The sequence below is a fragment of the Hydra vulgaris genome, chromosome 09 (genome assembly GCF_038396675.1).
Source record: "Hydra vulgaris chromosome 09, alternate assembly HydraT2T_AEP".
Taxonomy (NCBI): Eukaryota; Metazoa; Cnidaria; class Hydrozoa; order Anthoathecata; family Hydridae; genus Hydra; species Hydra vulgaris.
In genome coordinates, this window is record NC_088928.1 from 34,053,115 (window position 1) to 34,073,438 (window position 20,324).

The 20,324-nt window shown below is 27.2% G+C and overlaps 1 protein-coding gene across 2 annotated transcripts in view; it reads right to left on the reverse strand.

Moving 5' to 3' along the window:
- Positions 1 to 20,324, reverse strand: part of LOC100207255 (echinoderm microtubule-associated protein-like 6) — a 64,715-nt gene that overhangs the window by 22,923 nt on the left and 21,468 nt on the right. For both annotated transcript variants that reach the window (XR_010640816.1, XM_065805464.1), the window contains exons 11-23: positions 19,554 to 19,763; positions 19,204 to 19,457; positions 18,962 to 19,101; positions 18,475 to 18,661; positions 17,067 to 17,172; positions 13,107 to 13,200; positions 12,683 to 12,986; positions 12,309 to 12,506; positions 7,058 to 7,102; positions 6,638 to 6,929; positions 6,118 to 6,249; positions 5,779 to 6,044; positions 5,330 to 5,649 (exon numbers count right to left, since the gene is read on the reverse strand). Coding sequence is in view for 1 of the 2 variants with exons in the window: in XM_065805464.1 (XP_065661536.1) it covers positions 5,330 to 5,649; positions 5,779 to 6,044; positions 6,118 to 6,249; positions 6,638 to 6,929; positions 7,058 to 7,102; positions 12,309 to 12,506; positions 12,683 to 12,986; positions 13,107 to 13,200; positions 17,067 to 17,172; positions 18,475 to 18,661; positions 18,962 to 19,101; positions 19,204 to 19,457; positions 19,554 to 19,763 (2,548 nt within the window). In the remaining variant the exon portion in view is untranslated. The remainder of the gene's footprint in view (positions 1 to 5,329; positions 5,650 to 5,778; positions 6,045 to 6,117; positions 6,250 to 6,637; positions 6,930 to 7,057; positions 7,103 to 12,308; positions 12,507 to 12,682; positions 12,987 to 13,106; positions 13,201 to 17,066; positions 17,173 to 18,474; positions 18,662 to 18,961; positions 19,102 to 19,203; positions 19,458 to 19,553; positions 19,764 to 20,324) is intronic.

The following is a 20,324-nucleotide window of genomic DNA, read 5'->3' on the forward strand; positions in this document are numbered from 1 at the left end:
CTCTCCAGGAATTTGTTGTTCACCCCATCAAAATAAAAAAAGCTTTCATAGAATATTATAGAACTATTTTAAAATTTGCATATTTACTCTTTTACAAAGCCATCAAGTTTAAACAAAGAAAAGCTTTGAATCAAAAGAATTGAATAAAAAAGAAATCCTGAGAAAGACAAATATAAAGCTAAAGAAATGGCCAGACTCTTGTCAACACCTATAATTATATTAATTAAAAAGTTTGACAAAAAGACAACAACAACAACAACCACAAAAAGACACGACTTCCTCTGTGGAATCAAATAACTCTTTATCTGCAAATATTCAAGTTGAAGAAAAGTATAAAAAAAATTTAATCATTCTTTTACCAAGTAAATGTTCAATGTAAGTCATCCATTCCTTATAATATTTGTGTCCGCAAGTTACAGGATAATATGCATTATGCTCTTGAATCATTTTTGTGGAGTTCAGATGTTTTTTCAATAATTAAAATGGGAAATTACTTTATTTGAGAAAATGTTTAAAGTCTGTTTGATAAATTACTACTCCAATTTAAACCATTAGAGTTAGATGATTAACGGAGTCAATAGTAGATACCTCAAACAAATTATACATAAGTAGAAAAAGTCAACAAAAAAAAAACACATCAAAATCTCAATTTCATTATCACACATTATCACACACAAGCTGTTATTCAATTTCATTATCATACATTATCACACAAGCTATTATTCAATTTCATCATCACACATAATCACACACAAGCTGTTATTCAATTTCATTATTGCACATTGTCACACACAAGTTGTTATTCAAGTTAACATTATCACACATTACCACACACAAGCTGTTATTCAAGTTAACATTATCACACACAAGCTGTTATTCAAGTTAACTGGGCAGAAAGTTATGCAAATTGTATATAGGCAAATGCCAAAAAAAAAACCTTTTATTTTTACACATGTAATTTGTCAAAAGGAGTTGTAGATGGAATAGGAGCCACAGTTAAATATGTTGCCAGAAAAATCAATATTTTTATTGCAAACAATTTAGTAACAGCTAAAACTAATTTAAAAATTACTGTTATATTGGTAAATGAAAAATTACTGTTATATTGCTGACTGAAAAATTACTGTTATATTACTGACTGAAAAATTACTGTTATATTACTGACTGAAAAATTACTGTTATATTACTGACTGAAAAAGAAAAGCTAGATGTAAACAACTCTCTAGGCTTGAGCAAATTCTTTGGAAAAATAAAGAAAATAAAAGGTTTGTCTAAACGCCACAAAGATCAATTCTTAGACGGAAACATTATGGGGAAGTAACTTTTATCTAAAAGTGAATGAAATAAAAGAACATGACAAAGGAATAGATATATATAAATACTATTATAAAAACTTAATATATATCAAGAAATTTTACAACAGGTGTTTATAATTACTAAATTTATATATATTAAGAAATTTTACAACAAGTGCCTATACATCTAATAGTGTCGAATCATATATTATAAAATTAGCTTTATAACATTCATACATCCTATATGGAAGAAATCTCAAAATGATGTATGAAAAACAAGCTGATTCTCAACCTAGTCTGTAAAACAAAATAGATGTTGTTTGGTACAGGAAAATCGTTCTTAAGACAACCAAATACTATGAATGCACCCTACAACATCAACTTAATATGTTTCACCTTGGGCTATAAATACCTTGGTATCAACCTAAACCCTACACTTAACATGAGTAGCTGTTTTAACAATAATAAAAATTTTCTTTTCGGTTCTAAATTTTGATGCAAAAAACAAGTGACTCAATAAAAATATCTTTTAAATGCCATCTTTTAATGCACAATAATAGTTCTTATAACTATAATTAATCTCGTAACCACTCTAAATCTCTCGTAACCAGATAAGGAAAACAAAACTGAGTGTATCTTTATTATAATTTTATATTTAACAAACATACTTTGTGCCTGCTGAAGTTTATAAACCGCAGCTTATTTAAAAATCATTGAAATGAACTATGTGCATCAAGAAAATTTCTTAATTTTTTACTTTAGCGCAAGCCATTAATAGCTTGTGTAAACCAGATTAGGGGCCACCCATATATTAAGCACACAAAAATCTCCAGATTTGGATCTTCCTCTCTCCTGTTGCACCTTGTACATTTTTATACCCCCACCCCCCTCCCGCCCATGCATACACATGCTTGGAGGTCTTACCCCCTCACCTATAGTTACTTAATGTGTATAGACAAAATTAACACCAAAAATAATTCTGAGAAATAAAACCCTAAACTTGAAGAATTTATAATAATCTCATTAATATATGTTCATTACAAGTATTACAGAACAGAACTTAAGTAGTTATGATACTAAGCAACTAAAAATCTGTAGTATTTCAATGTCAATCATTTTAGTTAATTTTCAGATTAGTTTCCCTTTGGCTCTGTCTAGAATACAGTTTGCAGCCACTCGAACAAGTTTTGAATAGCTGGCATCTCTCTGGCGGTGGCGCTTCAAGCTTGCCTGTGATCCATGATATATCCTGCACTCTGGGAAAGATCTTTTTTAAAGCTCATTTTTGGTTACTGATGGATAGTACATGTCAAATGGAGATTCCAGTGGCACCTTGGCTGACGTAAATGCTACTTGTTGTTCAAGAGAAGCAAAATACGACTTGGTAATTGCAGATACCATGTTTGTTTCTTGAATACACAACCCTTCATTTGAATGAGATAATACCACTAGCCCTGGAAGAAAGCGTTGCAGGAAATAAGTTTTCCATGAACTGTGCCATGATATACATATTCAGCAAATACTTCTTGATTGCCATTCATTAACTCCAACCATATTTCTGCTAGTGTTGTTCCTGCCTTCTCAAAAATTTCTCCAATTTGCTTTAATTGCTTTTCCCAGAGGCATCAAGACATAAACCAAAGTGGTCATGAGGTAGCATCAAGCTTGTCAATTCACAACTAAATGGTGTCATATGTCTCTCCACTCTATTGCATGTTGAGTATTGAGGTGAATTGGTACCTGTCAAATATGCATCAAGGTTCCATGCTTTAAATCTGGCCACCATCGCTTGCAACAATAAATATTGGCTTAACTTAACCATCAGATGTGGTCATGATTATCTTAAAACTGTCAATGGATCTCAAACGTTCAAGGTCATAACCATGTGTGAAGGCAGTACTGGCGTCTCGTTTCATCGATCTTATTGGAATGTATGTTGGACCTGAACATGAGATAGCATTGGTGAATTTTTCAGGATGATGAAACATGCTGCATAAACTGATGGAATTAGTTTTTGCAGAGGTTTATGGAATACAAAGTCATGATCTGGTAGTCTGACTTTGCATTTCAGATGCATCAGTATCAGTGCTTGTTTTGTAGCTATCACAAAACCCCAAGGAATTTTTGCCTTGCCACCCATGCTTAGAAAAAAACATGCCTCAGGAACAAACGTGGCACACATTTCATCCAAGTAGGCTATGAATGTGAAAGTGAAGGCAGCATCTATGATGACTATTTTAGCTACTATGATGACTATTATAGGTAGTGTTCTCTGCATGGATCAGCTTAACAGGCACTGTCTTAATGAGTCGCTTGGGTTCAAGTCAAGATGATTTCCTAGACAAGAGCTGTAGATATGTTGCTGAACATGACAAGCTGTATCCTTGTGCCACCAGTTATTTATGCAAATCATCTAATGTTTTGCATGATTTCAGCATTTCGGAACAACAACGATCGCTGGCTGCACCAATAGAAACAATTTTGACTATTGCATCTAATAGATCTACTGTAATTGTTGGTCTGCCAACCGTATCATGTTTGAACTTTTGGAGCTTTGACTCCAGATGTGGCATTTCATCAGTTATTTCCTGCAGAGTCTGCTTCATTACTACTACGCTTGTGTTGACAATCAGCTTCACCTTCCAACCTTTTCAGTTAATTCTTTTTCTTTTCAATATCCATTTCGACAGTATTAATTTTCAATTTCAGGTCTTCAGTCATTAATCAAGCTGGAACCCCATACAAAGCTAACAGTTGTTCATTCAGTTGTGAGATGTCTAAACTTAGATTTTTTTATTTTGACGCTTCTGCGTTGGGCTTAACTATTTCTATTGAAATACTGTCAGCAACAGTAGAAGTGAATGCCTTGTCTGTTGATTGTTGCCCGACGGTCTCCTCAACTATCTCTGTAATTGCTGTTTCAGTTTTGCTTTTTTGAATTGGTAGACATTGAAGATTTAGGGATACTGGAATGAACACAAAATGACATTCGTTGATTGTTCTGTTGCAATGACTTTCTCCCAATGTAATTAACATATTACTAAATCATATGTTTTGTCACCACTTTTAGATGCATCCCACAAACAATTTGCTTCCATCTGTTGGACTGATTTCAAACTCTGAGGCATAGATTTGTATGCTGTACATGGCAGCATACAGTCGGCTGAATCTATCAGTGCTATTCATTTTCTTAGAAAAAACTGGTTTGCTTTTTTAATTATTTCTTTGTTAATGTAAACAACTTTTTGAATTAAAATGTCTAAATTGTTTTATAAACTTCTGCATTACGATGTTTTATTTTGAAAAAATTTGATTTTTGAATTAAAATTTCGAAAGATTAAAACCACACTTTAAAACAATTAAAACAATATTTTAATTGTTTTAAAATTTGATTTTAATATTAATTGCAATTTAATCTTAATAGGTTTTAATCATTAGTCAGTTTTATTTTAAGAAGTTAACATTAATGTTAACTTATCTAAAATTACTTTGTCCTTTTTATCTATTTTTTATCTATTATCTATTATTTTTATCTATTACTATTTTTATCTAAATTTATATTCATCAACAAATTTCAAGTTTCATGCAATAATCTCTAAGTGTTCAGTTTTTATGACCCTGCAATGTTTACAGCCCCCTCAAATTTAGGAGGGTTAAAACTTTATATGGTCATAGTTTTTGAAAAATAAAAGATTATTGCATGAAATTTGTTGATGAATATAAATTTAGATAAAAAAAGTAAAGAAAATATTTTATAAACTCGTTGCTCCCACGTTAAGGGCTGGGCGGGCCCAAAAATTAGGGATTTTTTGTTCCCAAGCTCCAATCACCCGAATTCTTTGCAAAACATTCTTTTTTGATAAAAGCATAAAGATACAAAAGTTTGGAGTTTGCACAATGCCTGTAAGTGTCAAAACTCAAACATTTAAAAATCCAGTGTACACCACTGTATATATATATATATATATATATATATATATATATATATATATATATATATATATATATATATATAAAAGAAAAAAATGTTTTACTTTTTTTCCTCATTTGAAATTTCTTTTAACTGTGGTTTATTGCCAGAAGATTCTCTTAAAGGATTTGTGTAAATTTTACTCAGGTAATCAATATTTTTTTCACGTTCTACATCACTGTCATACCCTGATTCAAATTCAGAATCTGAATCAGATTCTAAAGCATTTTGAGTGCATGCCTCAATAGCATCTAAACTTTTCCATACCATTAAGGAGGTATCTGCCCCACCAACAGATAAAAGAAAAGAACTGTCATGAGTCCAACGTACATTACAAACATCTGCAGAATGGCCATTGAACTTCTTACATCTTGCATTTTTACCCTTGAATATAAAAGAAAAAGTAATAAAATGAAAAGATGAAAAGGAAAATACAAAGAATACTAATTACAGAAATGCAATAATAATAAAAAAACAACAAAAAACAACAAAAATGACAAAATAAAATCCTACAGTGCATGGAAAATCATACAACTTTAAAAATCCATAGTCATCTCCAATAGCGAGCAATGTTCCATCAGAAGATAAGTGTGCTGCATTAATATCTGACACATCAAAATGCGGAGCCCATATTCCTTGGCATTCTCGACCCAAAACACAAGTCCATGAAAACCATTTTAAACTGTCTAACTGTAGAGAAGGAATAGCTTGCCTCACACCTCGCGGAGCTTCAAAATAAAGCACTTCTTTTGCTCCATTATTGACCTGAATCAACTTTCCTATTATAGTAAACAAAGCTCAGTCAAAAAAATTATTTTAGGCTTTTTTTTTTAAATATTATAAGCATCACACCTCGAGTATCCCAGTCAATGTGAGTAATGTAACTTGAAGAGCCTTTGCATATCCCCACTCTTTTAGTTGAAAAAACATTGTATATATCAACAAACCCATCGTGAGAAGCAACTGCCAAATATTTGCCTTCTTCTGCAATAAAAAAATTATTTTTTATAAATAAATTTGATACATATATATATATATATATATATATATATATATATATATATATATATATATAATATATATATAAATTTATTTGAATATCATCATATAAGGATAAATAAGAAAACTTCTTAAAAAAAATAGGTATATAAAATTGCACCGACAGCAATATGCAAAACAAATAAATGATTTTAAATGAACTAAATTATAAAGTTGTAGCAACATATAAAAACTTAAAAACAACTTTAAATCAAATTTAAATCTAATTTATAAATCTAGAGATGTTTACACACATAATTTATTACACAGCTAACCTGAAGAGAGTTTTATAAACCTGGAGATACTTACACACATAATATACTACAGAGCTAACCTGGAGAGAACTTTATATCAGAAATTTCTTCTTTTCTATGATGAAAGTTGCAAATATCAGCTAATGTATTGCTGTTTATTACAGTAAAACTGCCATCCACAAAACCCACCGCTAACGCACGACCATCTGGAGAGTATGTAGTGCAGCGTCCAGATTTTTCAAATATTTTTAATTTAAAGAGCTGATATTTAGAAATATCCCAAATGCGCAAACATTTGTCATCACCAATTGTTGCACAAAAATTTTCACTAGGATGTTGCGCTAACCCCCATAACTCACCTGCACAATGACCCTGTAACAATATTTAATAGTCATTTACATTTTAAATTTAAAACTATACCTGAAATACAAGAAAATACAGATACCTGAAATACCTGAAAATACAGAAAATCATATCTAAACTAGAAAGAGAAATATTACCTGAACTAAAGAAGTGAGAGGGCCAGCCTTATCAATCTCAAGAATCTAAGAGGTTAGAAGAAGAAATAAATAAACAAACAAAATACAATCACAAAAAAAAAAAGATCAATTTATATTTCAGAGCCGTAACTGCCGGGGGAAGGGAAGGGGGGGGGGGGGGCAGAGGGGCATAGGCCCCCCAATATTTTTTTTCAATCGAAGAAACCCCAGGCCCCCCCAATATCAAAATTGTGGTTACGACTCTGTATTTGGTTTTTATTTTGATAGATAATGACAATCTTTGTCTATATGTCAAAAAATATGGAGCCCCTTTTTTCATGCAAACCCAAGTACAAAAACAGACCTGGTTAAATGACATCTTGGTGAAGAAAAAAAAGCTTAAACTCTCTCTCTCCCTTTCTCTCTTGAAAGTAAGATAAAACACAACTATAATATATTTTAAAATGAGTAAAAATATATATAGAGTGATCTTTACTATTTATAATCTCTTCAGATCATCTGATATCGAGAGTAGTGATGACAATAATAATGGCCATGAATATACATAAATTACAATGAAGAAAGTTAAGTAATCCAAATCAAACATTAGAAAAGTTTTCTGAAAAAAGATTTCTGAAGCTACTAGAACTAGCATTATTAAAAAAAATTGCATTTTTTAGCACAGCAAAAAACTGTTAGTATAGGAATCAGCTCACATCAAAATAAAAATCATTAATTTAAAAATAATTTAATAACTTTGTAGGAATGAGTTTGATACTTTGATCTACTGTAAATGTATAAATTGCTGAAAATTTAAATTTTGTTTGAAAAACTTTAAATGCGTCTCCACTAGTGATCAACTGAAACAGAAAAAAAAGCCAAAATAAACTGAAATTTCTGGTACTCGAATTTGGTGCCGAAACCAACATTTCAGCAAATATTTTACTGAAACCGATACCGAATTTAAAAAAAATACCGAAACTGAAATTTCGGTATCGGTTCAAATTGAAATTTGGGCCCAAATCGAAATTTGGACCAAAACCAAAACTAAATTTTGGTCGATCACTAGTCTCCACAATAAAAAAAGTATTGTAATAAATATAATATAAAAAATAGAAAATAAATTAACTACAAATATAAAGTAGAAATTTGCATTTATTAAATAGTTTAAGTATAAATTATATTGGCTCATATTTTTATAATAATTAAAACATTTTTTAAACCACTTCTGAGTTTCTATAGTAACAAACAACTGAAACATTTTATTAATACTGATTATTAATATTAGTTCAAGCTAAACTATATAAACTCCATAACTTAATTACTTTTTGAGCAAAATTTAAAATTTCTGCTATTGATTTCTTTTACATGTTTTAATTGCTAAACTAATATTTGTTTTCCGCAGACAAGGTCATAAACAAAAGATAAATAGACCGACAAGACAGCAAGCTGAAAAAAATACTGTTACTAATTTTTTTGCAATTGAACAAACACAACACTTTTATATTACTTTGGTTAATAAAACAAATGAACAAAAAATTAGATCTTTTGCTCACATAGTAACTTTGGTAAATTTAAATGCAATAAATTTTAAGGTAGAACTTGGTTAAATTAAAAAAATTAAAAACTAACAACAAAAATGGAATACAAGGAAAGAGCCCTGAAGCCTTAACTTTACTACAGTTGACTCTCGATACCTTGACTACTCGACATCTCGAACTTTTATGTATCTCAAACTTTATTTCAGGCTCTTTGCGCACACAAGTTTGAGGCAAAATCCTTTCAATATCTCAAACTTTTTCCCCAGTCCCCTGAGAGTTTGAGATATCGAGAGTCAACAGTATCTTGTTATAGAATACAAGATAGGGCTGTTTATTTATTGACAAAGTCCTTGAACTTGACATAAGAACAACTAGGATTTTTTTTTTAAAACATCATTAACACTTTCAGTCATTTCTTTTGAATTTTACCTTTATAAAGAACTGTAATATAAAATATTTTATAAAGAACTTTTCAAGTTCTTTATAAAATATTTCTCAATGAATTTGATATACCATTTCCAAGAAAAATTCTTTATTTTATAAAGAATTTTTCTTGGAAATGGTATATCAAATTCATTGCAAAATTAACATCTGCTAAGGTTGCATTTCTTTATCATGCTTGTCCCTTTCTTACTCCAGATTCTATTCTTTATCTTCTTAAACCTTAAATTTGTTCTTGTATGGAATACTGTTGCCATATCTGGAACAGATCTTCAAATGATGTTCTTTCTCTTTTAAAGAAGGTACAAAAACGCATCGTAAACATAGTTTTGACCTGCTCTTGCAGCCAAACTTCAACCATTGTCTCTTGTAAAAAAAACTTTTGTAATTTGTACTTATTTTGAGACCAAGATTTTGAATGACATAAGTTCAACTAGTTTGATATATTAAACATATACATTGGAAAAATATATAAATATATATATATATAAATATATATATATATATATATATATATATATATATATATATATATATATATATATATATATATTAGTGTAAATAAATAATTGGACTGCACTTAACTACTCTTCACCATGGATATTTAGTCAATTTTAATCCATAATAAAAATATTTCATTTACAACAAAAGTAATTCTAAAAAAGCTTGCATCAGCCAAGATTAATACTCCATGATAACATTATTCCTCTCACAACAAATAGTTTTTTTCAAACTAATAACCCAAAGGACAAATAACTTCAAATTAGAAAAACAGTATCTTCTTCAGCATCCTTGGAACAACCTCAATTACAAAATCATTTATACAATATTAAAACTCTTATGAATTTTTTTATGAATTATGAATGCTAGATTATGAAAGTAATTTAGTTCTTATCTAAACTTTAAATAGTCAGATATAGGATAAGATATAAACTTTGATTATGCATTTTAAAGACAAAATAAATCTTTTAATCAATAATATTTTTAAAAGATACTAATACTCACAGCTGTTATAGCCAACAAGAGGTAGCACAAGGTTCAACAATTTTTATAGATTAAAATAAAGTAAAAGAGTTTGTGTTTAAATATACATATATATATATATATATATATATATATATATATATATATATATATATATATATATATATATATATATATATATATATATATATATATATATAAATATTTATATTTATTAACTATGACTACAAAAATCATTATCAAAGTAATAAAAAACAAATTTAAGAAAGCAAAATATAAAAACAAACTTGAATTTCAGGGTTAATAATAAGTTACTTTAATCTCAAAGAAATGTCATCTATGCATCTAATTCATCAATATCAACTTTAGCCTCTCTCTCTCTCTCTCTCTCTCTCTATATATATATATATATATATATATATATATATATATATATATATATATATATATATATATATATATATATATATATATATATATATATATATATTCAAAGGCTGGAAAAGCTTTATTTTAAAAGTAACAAAGCTCGTTTGGATATAAATTTTCTTAAAAACTGCAAACTATTTAAAGTGTATTCAAAATATCTAGGTTTCAACATACCTCATGCAAACCACTCTGATATAATTTCGATAAAAAAGCAATTACTCAAAAGTGCATTACATAAAAGAATCAACGAACAAAAATCTGTTGAACAAATTAAATGGTTTAAAATCTCAAGTAAGAAACAATTGCACAACTATACAGTGGTATTTTTTGTTAAAAGTAATTAATAATAACGTAAAGAAAAAAGAACTTTCCATTATTAAAACTCATAAGAAGAAATTATGCTCCCTCACAAAATTTACTAGCCTTCCTTCTAAACACCAACACTTTGTTCATAATATGTCATCATACACTTTACAACAGGATGAACTAGAATTATTAAACAACGGTCTTAATTTTGCTCTAATACCGCCAGTATTTATAAAAGACGGATGATTTTGCTCAGTTTGATAGCATTGCACAGTTTCTCAACACTCAACTTAGAAGCAGTGATTTGGAACCTCAACTTAAAACCGAACTTTCTCATTTAACGAACAATTATGTATATAAATACACATCATCTGAAGGTTGTCGAAGGAAACACAAAATATTGAAGAGACTAAAGAAAAATGAAAGCATTATAATCACAAAACCAGACAAAGAGAATGGTATAATTATTTTTAATAAGGTTGACTATATTAAATCTTTAACTAATATTATAAGAGATAAAACTAAATTTAAGGAGTTAAAAGATGATCCAACTATTAAAAGAGAACAATCTTTACAAGGGTATCTTAGGAAACTTAAAAAACATAATTATTTTGAAAATGATGTTTACAATAAAATTTATCCTGTTGGTTCACAAACAGCAAGAATTTATGCTTTACCTAAGATGCACAAACTTAGTAAAAACTCTTCTCTACCACCTTTTAGACCAATTATTTCAACAATCGGGACATATAATTATAAACTTGCCAAATATCTTTCTGATTTTCTTGTGCTGGATGTAATGCCAGTTATATTGGAGAAACCTCCAGACACTTAACAAAGATTCATGAGCATCTTACAAGTGACAAACAATCTAATGTTTATAAGCATTTAATTTCATTTGTTAATTGTAAAAATGTAAGTAACTATAATTGTTTTAAAATTTTGGATACTGCTTCTAACAAAAACAAATTGAAAATTAAAGAAGCACTCCATATTAAATGGGAAAACCCATCTTTAAATAAACAAACTGTGCATTATAATATAAATTTGTCTATCTAGTTTTTTTTGTTTTTTTGTTTGTTTTTTATTTACTAATAATTCTATTTTTTTGCTATTTACGGTATCATATTTTGTATTATAACTTTTATTGGTTGGTAACAATTCTATTTGTCTGTTATTATTTCTTTGTAATGTCTTCAAATTTTGATTTTATATTTATATCCAGAGTTTTAAATTGTAATTTTATCTTTTGAAAATGTAGTATGTTAATTACGAAACATGTCAAGATTTAAAAATATCTTGTTTTTCTTTAAAATATGTTTATATATATATATATATATATATGTATATAAATATATATATATATATATATATATATATATATATATATATATATATATATATATATATATATATATATATATATATCAGCCAAACTAAACAAAAGATATCTTTTTACAATAAAAAAATATATACATACAGCAAAACATTTGCAAAACTATTATACTATTTATAATATACAAACTAATCTCACTTTGATTAAATAAAATTAAATAAAAGTTTAAACATACTTCTCCATTTTTTGTACCAATAAGAATTTTTCCTTGTCCAAGTGTGACAGCACGTATTGGTGGATTGTCGTAGACTAAAACATCTTTAGACTGACCAGATGCCAGATTAGCTTTATTAACTTTATAACTTTTTAAGCACCTACTCATTACATCATCCCACAAACAAACTAACCCATCCTTTCCACCTGAGACAAAACCCTAAAAGTACATAATTATATTTTATATCATATTTTTAGGTTTAGAAATAAACCAGGATTGTTTGCACTAACTTTTTTAAACAAAAAAACTGTGTTGAATAAGTAGACAGAAACATCTTTTAAAATTTTTCTACTTTAATATTAGAAAATTAAATATTAAAAAAAAAAAAATCAAACTTTTTCAAGAGCTTGAATTGCAAACACTGGCCCTTGATGAGCTTGAACTGTAGACTTTAACAACTCCTCATTCCAAACATATATAAGTCCACTTAAACCACCTGAAACAATGATTCCAGGAGATTTAGAATAAGTCACGCAAAGGTGAGTGTCTGGTTTAGCTACTTTCCCATATATTCCACGTTTATTTATCAGTCCACCTCCTGTCTGAGTCCAAAATTTTATATGACGAATACCAACAGTTACAAGTTTGTCAGAATTGTTTGAGTCCCATCGTACTTCAAAAATCTTATCTTTATGGACACTAAAACATAAAATGATTCAATAAACTAATTTTCACAATGTGATTAGACAAACCATTGTAATGCTTTTTTTTATTATTATTAAACAGTTATTTAAATTTTTTCTTTTTAATCAGTGTTACCTCGCAATTGAAAGTTTTTCACCTCTCCTCCAATCCCATATCACTATGCTGTGATCTTCATCTAAACCAATACTAGCCAACTTTTTACCATCAGCTATAAATTGAATATATATATATATATATATATATATATATATATATATATATATATATATATATATATATATGTACATATATGAAAAAATAATAATGTAAAAATATGTGTGTATATATATATATATATATATATATATATATATATATATGTATATAAAATACAAAAAATGATAATGTATTGTATAAATATCTATTTATAAAACGAATTGTTTATTTCAGTAGCCGCCAGCTTCATCAATTGACATTTTTTACAAAACTGATATTATAGATTATAAATGGCCAACTTTGGTCACACTGTCTTATACAGAAACATGTAAACTCTCAAGCTTTTGGGTTGCATTTTGTTTTTAAATTTTTGTAAATTGCAGAAACACGCTAAGTGAAATCATATAGCAGCTTTCTACAGTAAATTTTGTGCTTGTCTTGTTTTGTTCTCAAATTTGTATAAACTATAAATCAGGCCACATTTCCTATCCACTTACTTTCCACTTCTGCAATCCAGTTAGCTTTGTGTAATTGAGAGGTTGAGTATCAACAGCTTTTAAGGTTAATGTTTTAGTGTGTTTAATATTGTGGTGAATTTATTGTAAAGTTAGATAATTCACTATTTTTATTAACAATTTATTTTTGTATAACCATCTGACTGTAAATCTTATTTACGAATATTCACTCATTATAGAAAATTTACAAATGTTAATTGCTCCCTAGCAAATTATAAAACAAATATATATTACATGCTACAAATAAATTTGAAATATGTTTAGGAAAATGTATGTTTTCTAAAATTTGCATTTTTTGCATAGGTTAGCCAAGGTTTGGCCAAACCAAACATTTGGCAAAACAACGGAACATTCAGCGCATCCCTAATGTATATATATATATACATAAAAGTATATATATATATACACACACACACACACACATATATATATATATATATATATATATATATATTACTATGCTCTTCTGAGACCGTTATAATAAATTTTGGTTGAATAATTTTTTTTTGTTTAATTATTATTGGGCTTGGAAGAGTCTTTTAAAATAATTTTCAAAATCCAAAACATTAAAAAAAAAAAAAAGCCAGATTTAAACTATAACATAGCGAAGGAGAAGGAGGGAAGGTCAAAGAGAAAATATTCCCTTTTGACTAAAGATCCTCTGTTAAAAGATAAAAATTCCAAATGTATTCATATATGTTATAAAATAGATTATTTTTTAAAAATTAAAAAGCTATTACACATTTAAAACAAATTTTGTTAAAAAAGTTTTTGACAGTTAAATTGTACCATCCAAACCTGCTCTTTAGTAACCTTATATATAGTAACATAATATAGTTTGATTTAAGGCATGTATCAAAAATCATACTGTAGAGAATCTAATTTTTCAAAACATAACAAAATAAAACTTCATACAAATGCACAGACAAACTTTTTACACTTTCATAAATTATATTTAAAATAAGAGTCACAGACCTTCAGAAATTAGAAATATAGCTTCTGAGAAGAAACTCTACAAATAAAAGATTCCCAAAAAAAAAATCTTGGAAGAAGAACAAAATAAAGGTAAAGAAGATAAGGATTTTACAATATCAACATTCAAAGTAATAAGACAGAAGGTCTTGTTACTTTGAAATGAAATTTTAATATATCTTCTCTAAAATTTCATTCAAAATCTTCAAAACTCTGAGAAGAAAATCGAAAAGTTGACGTGAAGAAAAAGGATTTAGCATTAAAGCTGATTATTTTGCCACCAACTAACATTTTAAATTACAATTTATTTCTATCATATTTGAAAAAATTTTTTAGTAATTTTTTTTGAAAAAGTGATCTTTGAAATTATAGTTTTATGTTTCTATAATTTTTCCAGTTCTATATTATAAGTTTTTCGTAAGTTTTGTAGCATATTTTTACAAAGTAGTATTGTGTTTCTTTTATTCAAGTTCAGAGCATTAGAGATCTTAACTATAGCTTATGTAGATAACTTTTTATGGATAGACATATCAAATCTGTTGATTGTTCTACAACTAGAATTATAAAAAAACCATGATACTCATGATACAACCATCATCCATCCATACAACCATCATGTAAAAAAGAATTTACAATTTTCTTATAATTTTAATATAAGAATTTTCACCTTTGATGACAACAAAGAAAAATGTTTCCCCGAATTAAAATCTAAAAATAATGTGAAATAAAATACAATGTTGGTATTTCATACAAGAACAGGTAAAATACAATGTTGGTATTTCATACATGAACAGATAAAATACAATGGTGGTATTTCATACAAGATAAAAGATTTATAAATCTAGAGATTGGAATCTGGAGCAATTTTTCAATAGACCTCTTTACAGTTCCAGTAATTTTGTTTTACAATTGATTGAATATACAGTCAAAGAAATAAGTATCTGAACAAAACATTTTATTGTGAAAAATAAACTGTCAGGTTTTTTCAAAAAAAAAATTGTTTAAAATAAAAAAATTTACGACTATTATGAAAGCAAATTTAATTAAGAACTTAATAAGAAAAAAAAAAACAATTACACACCATTTTTTGCCAACCTAAAACAGTTTAGGTTGGCTGAAAATTGCTAATCTAAACTGTTTTAGGTTGGCATCAGGTCAGCACAAAAGTTAGAAACAGGGTTCTACAAATTAATGAACTGCAAACATTTAGCATAAAGTTTGAAAAAACAAGCGCCAAGTTTGCCTATTTTTCTTTCAAACATCAGCACTCAAAAAATTTGAAAAACGAACGCAGCATTTTTCCATTTTATTAGGAAATTAAATAAAACTTAGATTTACAGATATTATTTTGATTATTTTATTTAGGATTAATAAAATGTTTGTTTTTTTTCATTTTTATTTTAATTGTTTTATTGAGGATTTGAATAAAAAAAAGTTTTTTTTGCATTTATTTAGAATTTAATAAAAACGTTTATTTTATTGTCTTTATCTTAATTATTTAATTTAGAATTTTATTAAATTCTATTTTAATTATTTAATTTAGAATTTTATTAAATTCGAAATTAAACAATTAAAATAAAAACAAATTTATTTTAAAAACACATTAAATCAAATGTTTTATTTAATTAAATAAAACTTTCATTTTAAAGTTGTGTTTTTTAAATTAGTTCAGAATTTATAAAAAAATTTTTGAAAAATGAGTGAACTTTTAGAGACCTGTGGTCTCAAAAAGTTTACTCAATGCATTAAAGTTTTGCTTCATTCTGCAGTGCTTAATCTTTCAAAAGTTTTGCTAATTTTGTACAATCACATGTATCTGGATTGTTTTGTGATCCAGATAAATGTGGAAAGTTCAATGCTTTGCTCAATAGAACTTTAAGCTCAACAATTACACTGATTCTTTTACTCTGTTCTTTGGTGGTGGATTCTAGAAACTTGAAGCGTCCAATGACTTGGTTTTTCTGAGACATGAGACTCCTTTTACTCAAGGATGCAAGGAAACAAGTTTATATCACACAGCAAAACAGCTAAAGAAGAAGAACAGCTTTTGAACACACAACGCTCTATGATATTCTGAAAAATTCCAAACAATTCTCTTAAGGCAGTATGGTAAAATTTTTTAGGGGGGTATGTTTTTGTAAAAAAAATATTTTTAGAGTAAAAAATAAATATTTTGTTTGATTTTGTTTTGATAACAAAATTTGCGTGTAACAAAGATCACATGGTACAAAATATATATATACATAATTAAATCTAAATTTTCTAAATGTTCAAAAGTTTGTTCAGATTTTAAAAATCATTTTAAAATACCTTAAAAGCCTAATAATGATAACTAAACAAAAAAATGTAAACTATTAGGTAACATTCATAACTTATTTCTAGCAAAACTCACCAGAAAAATCTATTGCACAAACACCTCGAATATGATGTCTTGCAAGTATAGATAAAACATTCATTGTTTCAATATCCCAAATATGAATGGTTGGATCTCTACCAATCTGTTTATTAAAAGTTATCAATAAATATTATTAAATTTTACAGTTATACTTTTCAACACTTCTATGATATTAATTTTAATAGTGACATATCCAGAAGTTTTTTGGGCACACCAGTCTAAATGTCTATTTTTAGAAGATATTTTTTTTTAAGAAGACAAATTAAAAAATATATAATATACCTAATATCTTGCAATTGCATAAATCGCATTAAATAAGGTTTTTCAAAATAAAAATATGAATTAAAAATGAAATAGTCATTAATGAAACATTGACAGCTTCAACACCTACATCGATTCGTTAATTTCCATTTGCTTATATGTTTATTTAATGTTCATTTGTTCACTTCGCTAACTAATATAAAGAATAAAATCAAATTTATTTCCTCATTGCTTCTCCCATGAATATCCTTTATTGCGAGTACTTGTGAGATAAGCAGTATATTTATAACATTTAATAAACAATATATTCATATTAATAATTTATATAAAATACTTATAGACTTATATATAATTATATAAACATTATATTTATATTTCTTTTAAATAGATTAAAAAGATTTATTACACAGCATATTTATTGCATAGCAAAGTCATTAATTCATTCAAAAGTTAATAACTTTTTTTGCTGTTCTTCACTTTTTAAATCAAGTTTTTTTGACTTGACTATTATGTTATTATGTTTTTATGTTTTAAAAAACTTTTATTTAATTTATTATCTAAAATTTATACTTTTATTGAAATTTTATTATTACTTAAAATGAGAAAGTTTAAAGATTATAGATTTTGTAAATTATAGTTATGAAATCGTAAGCGGAGGAAAAACTCTTATTAAGTATAATTTAAAACAATGTTTTTGTTAAAGGAATAATAAAAATATAAAAAAACTAAGGGTTTAAAATTTTAATCCAATCAAAACGTGCATTTTACATTTAATCCTATTGTAACATTCTGTAGCATTCTGATTGACTTAAAATACATTTTAAAAGTCATTTGCAAATGTTGCTTTTTCTAAATGACATTAACAATTTTGTAATCATAACAAATTTTATTCTTACAAAACAGCAAGACAATAATAAAGAACTGTTTTATTTAAATGTTTTTATGGCAAACTTGGTGCTAATATTAAATTGTTTTAAATTGAGCTTGGGCAGAAATTTGGGGGCCCATACCAGTATACCAGTATCAAAACTGGCCTGGATACATTACTGAAAAGCTTTCTATATTTCTAAAACTAAGCTTTTCATTGAATAAAAACTAATAATTAAAAAAATATATCTCAATTAAAAATCTAAATACTTCTAACCTGACCAGTTGCAACATAGTCTTTTATAGGATGCAATGTTAGACATAAAATGTCATCATTGTGGCCCAGATAGAAACGCTGGTTATTTGTAATAGGATTGATAACAATACCTACGGCAGCTATATGATAAACAACTTCATTTGATTGTGTATAAAATAAATTGTTTCGACAGTCATATCCACGATATCTAAGAAAATAAAATTCTACTATTTTATAAAAATGGAAACAATAATAAACAACTATAAAAAAAAAAACTGAAACAAATTTGAATCGAAAGATCTTCATTAAACCAACTTGTTTTTCTGCACAGCAACCTTGTTTTTCAAGGTCAGTGTTTTAGAGTAAAAAAGTAAAAAGTAAGAGGGTGGCAGTGAATTACATATGCATTAAGTGTTGTAGGACTTTTAATGAAAACACAACATAATCAATATTTTTCAAATATTTTTATGTACAAAAATTTATAAATTTTAAATGTTAATCAACATACCCAAAAACATGATTAAGTTTTATGCTTTTAACAGGCGGGGAAGGGCGTGGTTGTTTAGATTCTGTGGATAATTTTAGTTCTCTTTGTATTTTAGGAAGATCTTCTTTGTAAATCTGTCGATCATAATCAATACTTATTTCCTAAGAATATATTTAAAATAAAAAAATTTACATTTCATTAAATTTTTGCAGAATAAATTTGGTTAGAATGTATTTAGAAACAACAAAAACAACAATAATAACCTGCTCTATATCACTGTCAATAGGGTTGATGTCAGATAGATCAGAATCACTAACTTCATCATTTGAATCATAGTAAAGCCCATCCGAAACCATTTCAAAATTAAAATTATCTTCTTTGTATCCTTCAGAAACTACACGCCACTGAAATATTGCATGATCTGCACCACCAGTTGAAACAAGATACAAACCATCATATGAAAATCTAACATTTGTCACATGAGCTGAATGGCCAACATATTTTCGAAACTTAGCTCCTAGTGATTTATATTAATTTTTATTAAAACAATTTTTAAAAAGATTCATTTCAGGTTGTTTATTATTATATGTCATATTAAATAAAATTTAAAAACCTTTATTAATGCATGGGAATCTAAATAGTTTCACTAAACCAAAGTCATCCCCTGTGGCAATAAGCCCTAGTTGAAAATTGGTGTCTGTGGCATTAATATCTGTTGTATCACAGTACTTTTCCCATATACCATTAACTTCTGGACCAAGTACAGAAGTCCAGGATTTCCAATGTATTGCCTCAATTTCATCTGTATTAGTTACAATCTTACCTGAAAAAACATGATTAATTTATTCATTAATTTAAAAAACATCAACGATTCATTCGTTTAAAAAACATCAACCATTCATTTGTTTAAAAAGCATCATTCATTCATTTAAAAAAAATCATTTGTTCATTCATTCATTTAAAAAACATCATTTATGATAAATTGCTTGAAATGTTATTAAAACATTTCAAGCATTTCATTATTTCATTTAAATGTTATAAAAACATAATTCATAATAAATTGCTTGAAGATATCATATTAAAAAAAAGTTATGGATCATACTAAAAAAAAATATATTTTCTTCTAAATTTGTTGACATGTAATGCAAACAAGGCTATATAAATCCAACACTTAATAAATTCTTATATTATTAAAGCAAAAATTAAATATTATTTGTTAAAGTGAATGCTTGTTGAGAGTGGAAGTATTAAAACTGCTATCAAACATTATTTGGAAGAGGGTTACATTGCTTACCCATTAGAAAAGAAGCACCAAAGTTCATATTTTAAGGGTAAGGGTAGCACAACAAATGTTAAAATATTAAAAAAAAAGATGATACAACAG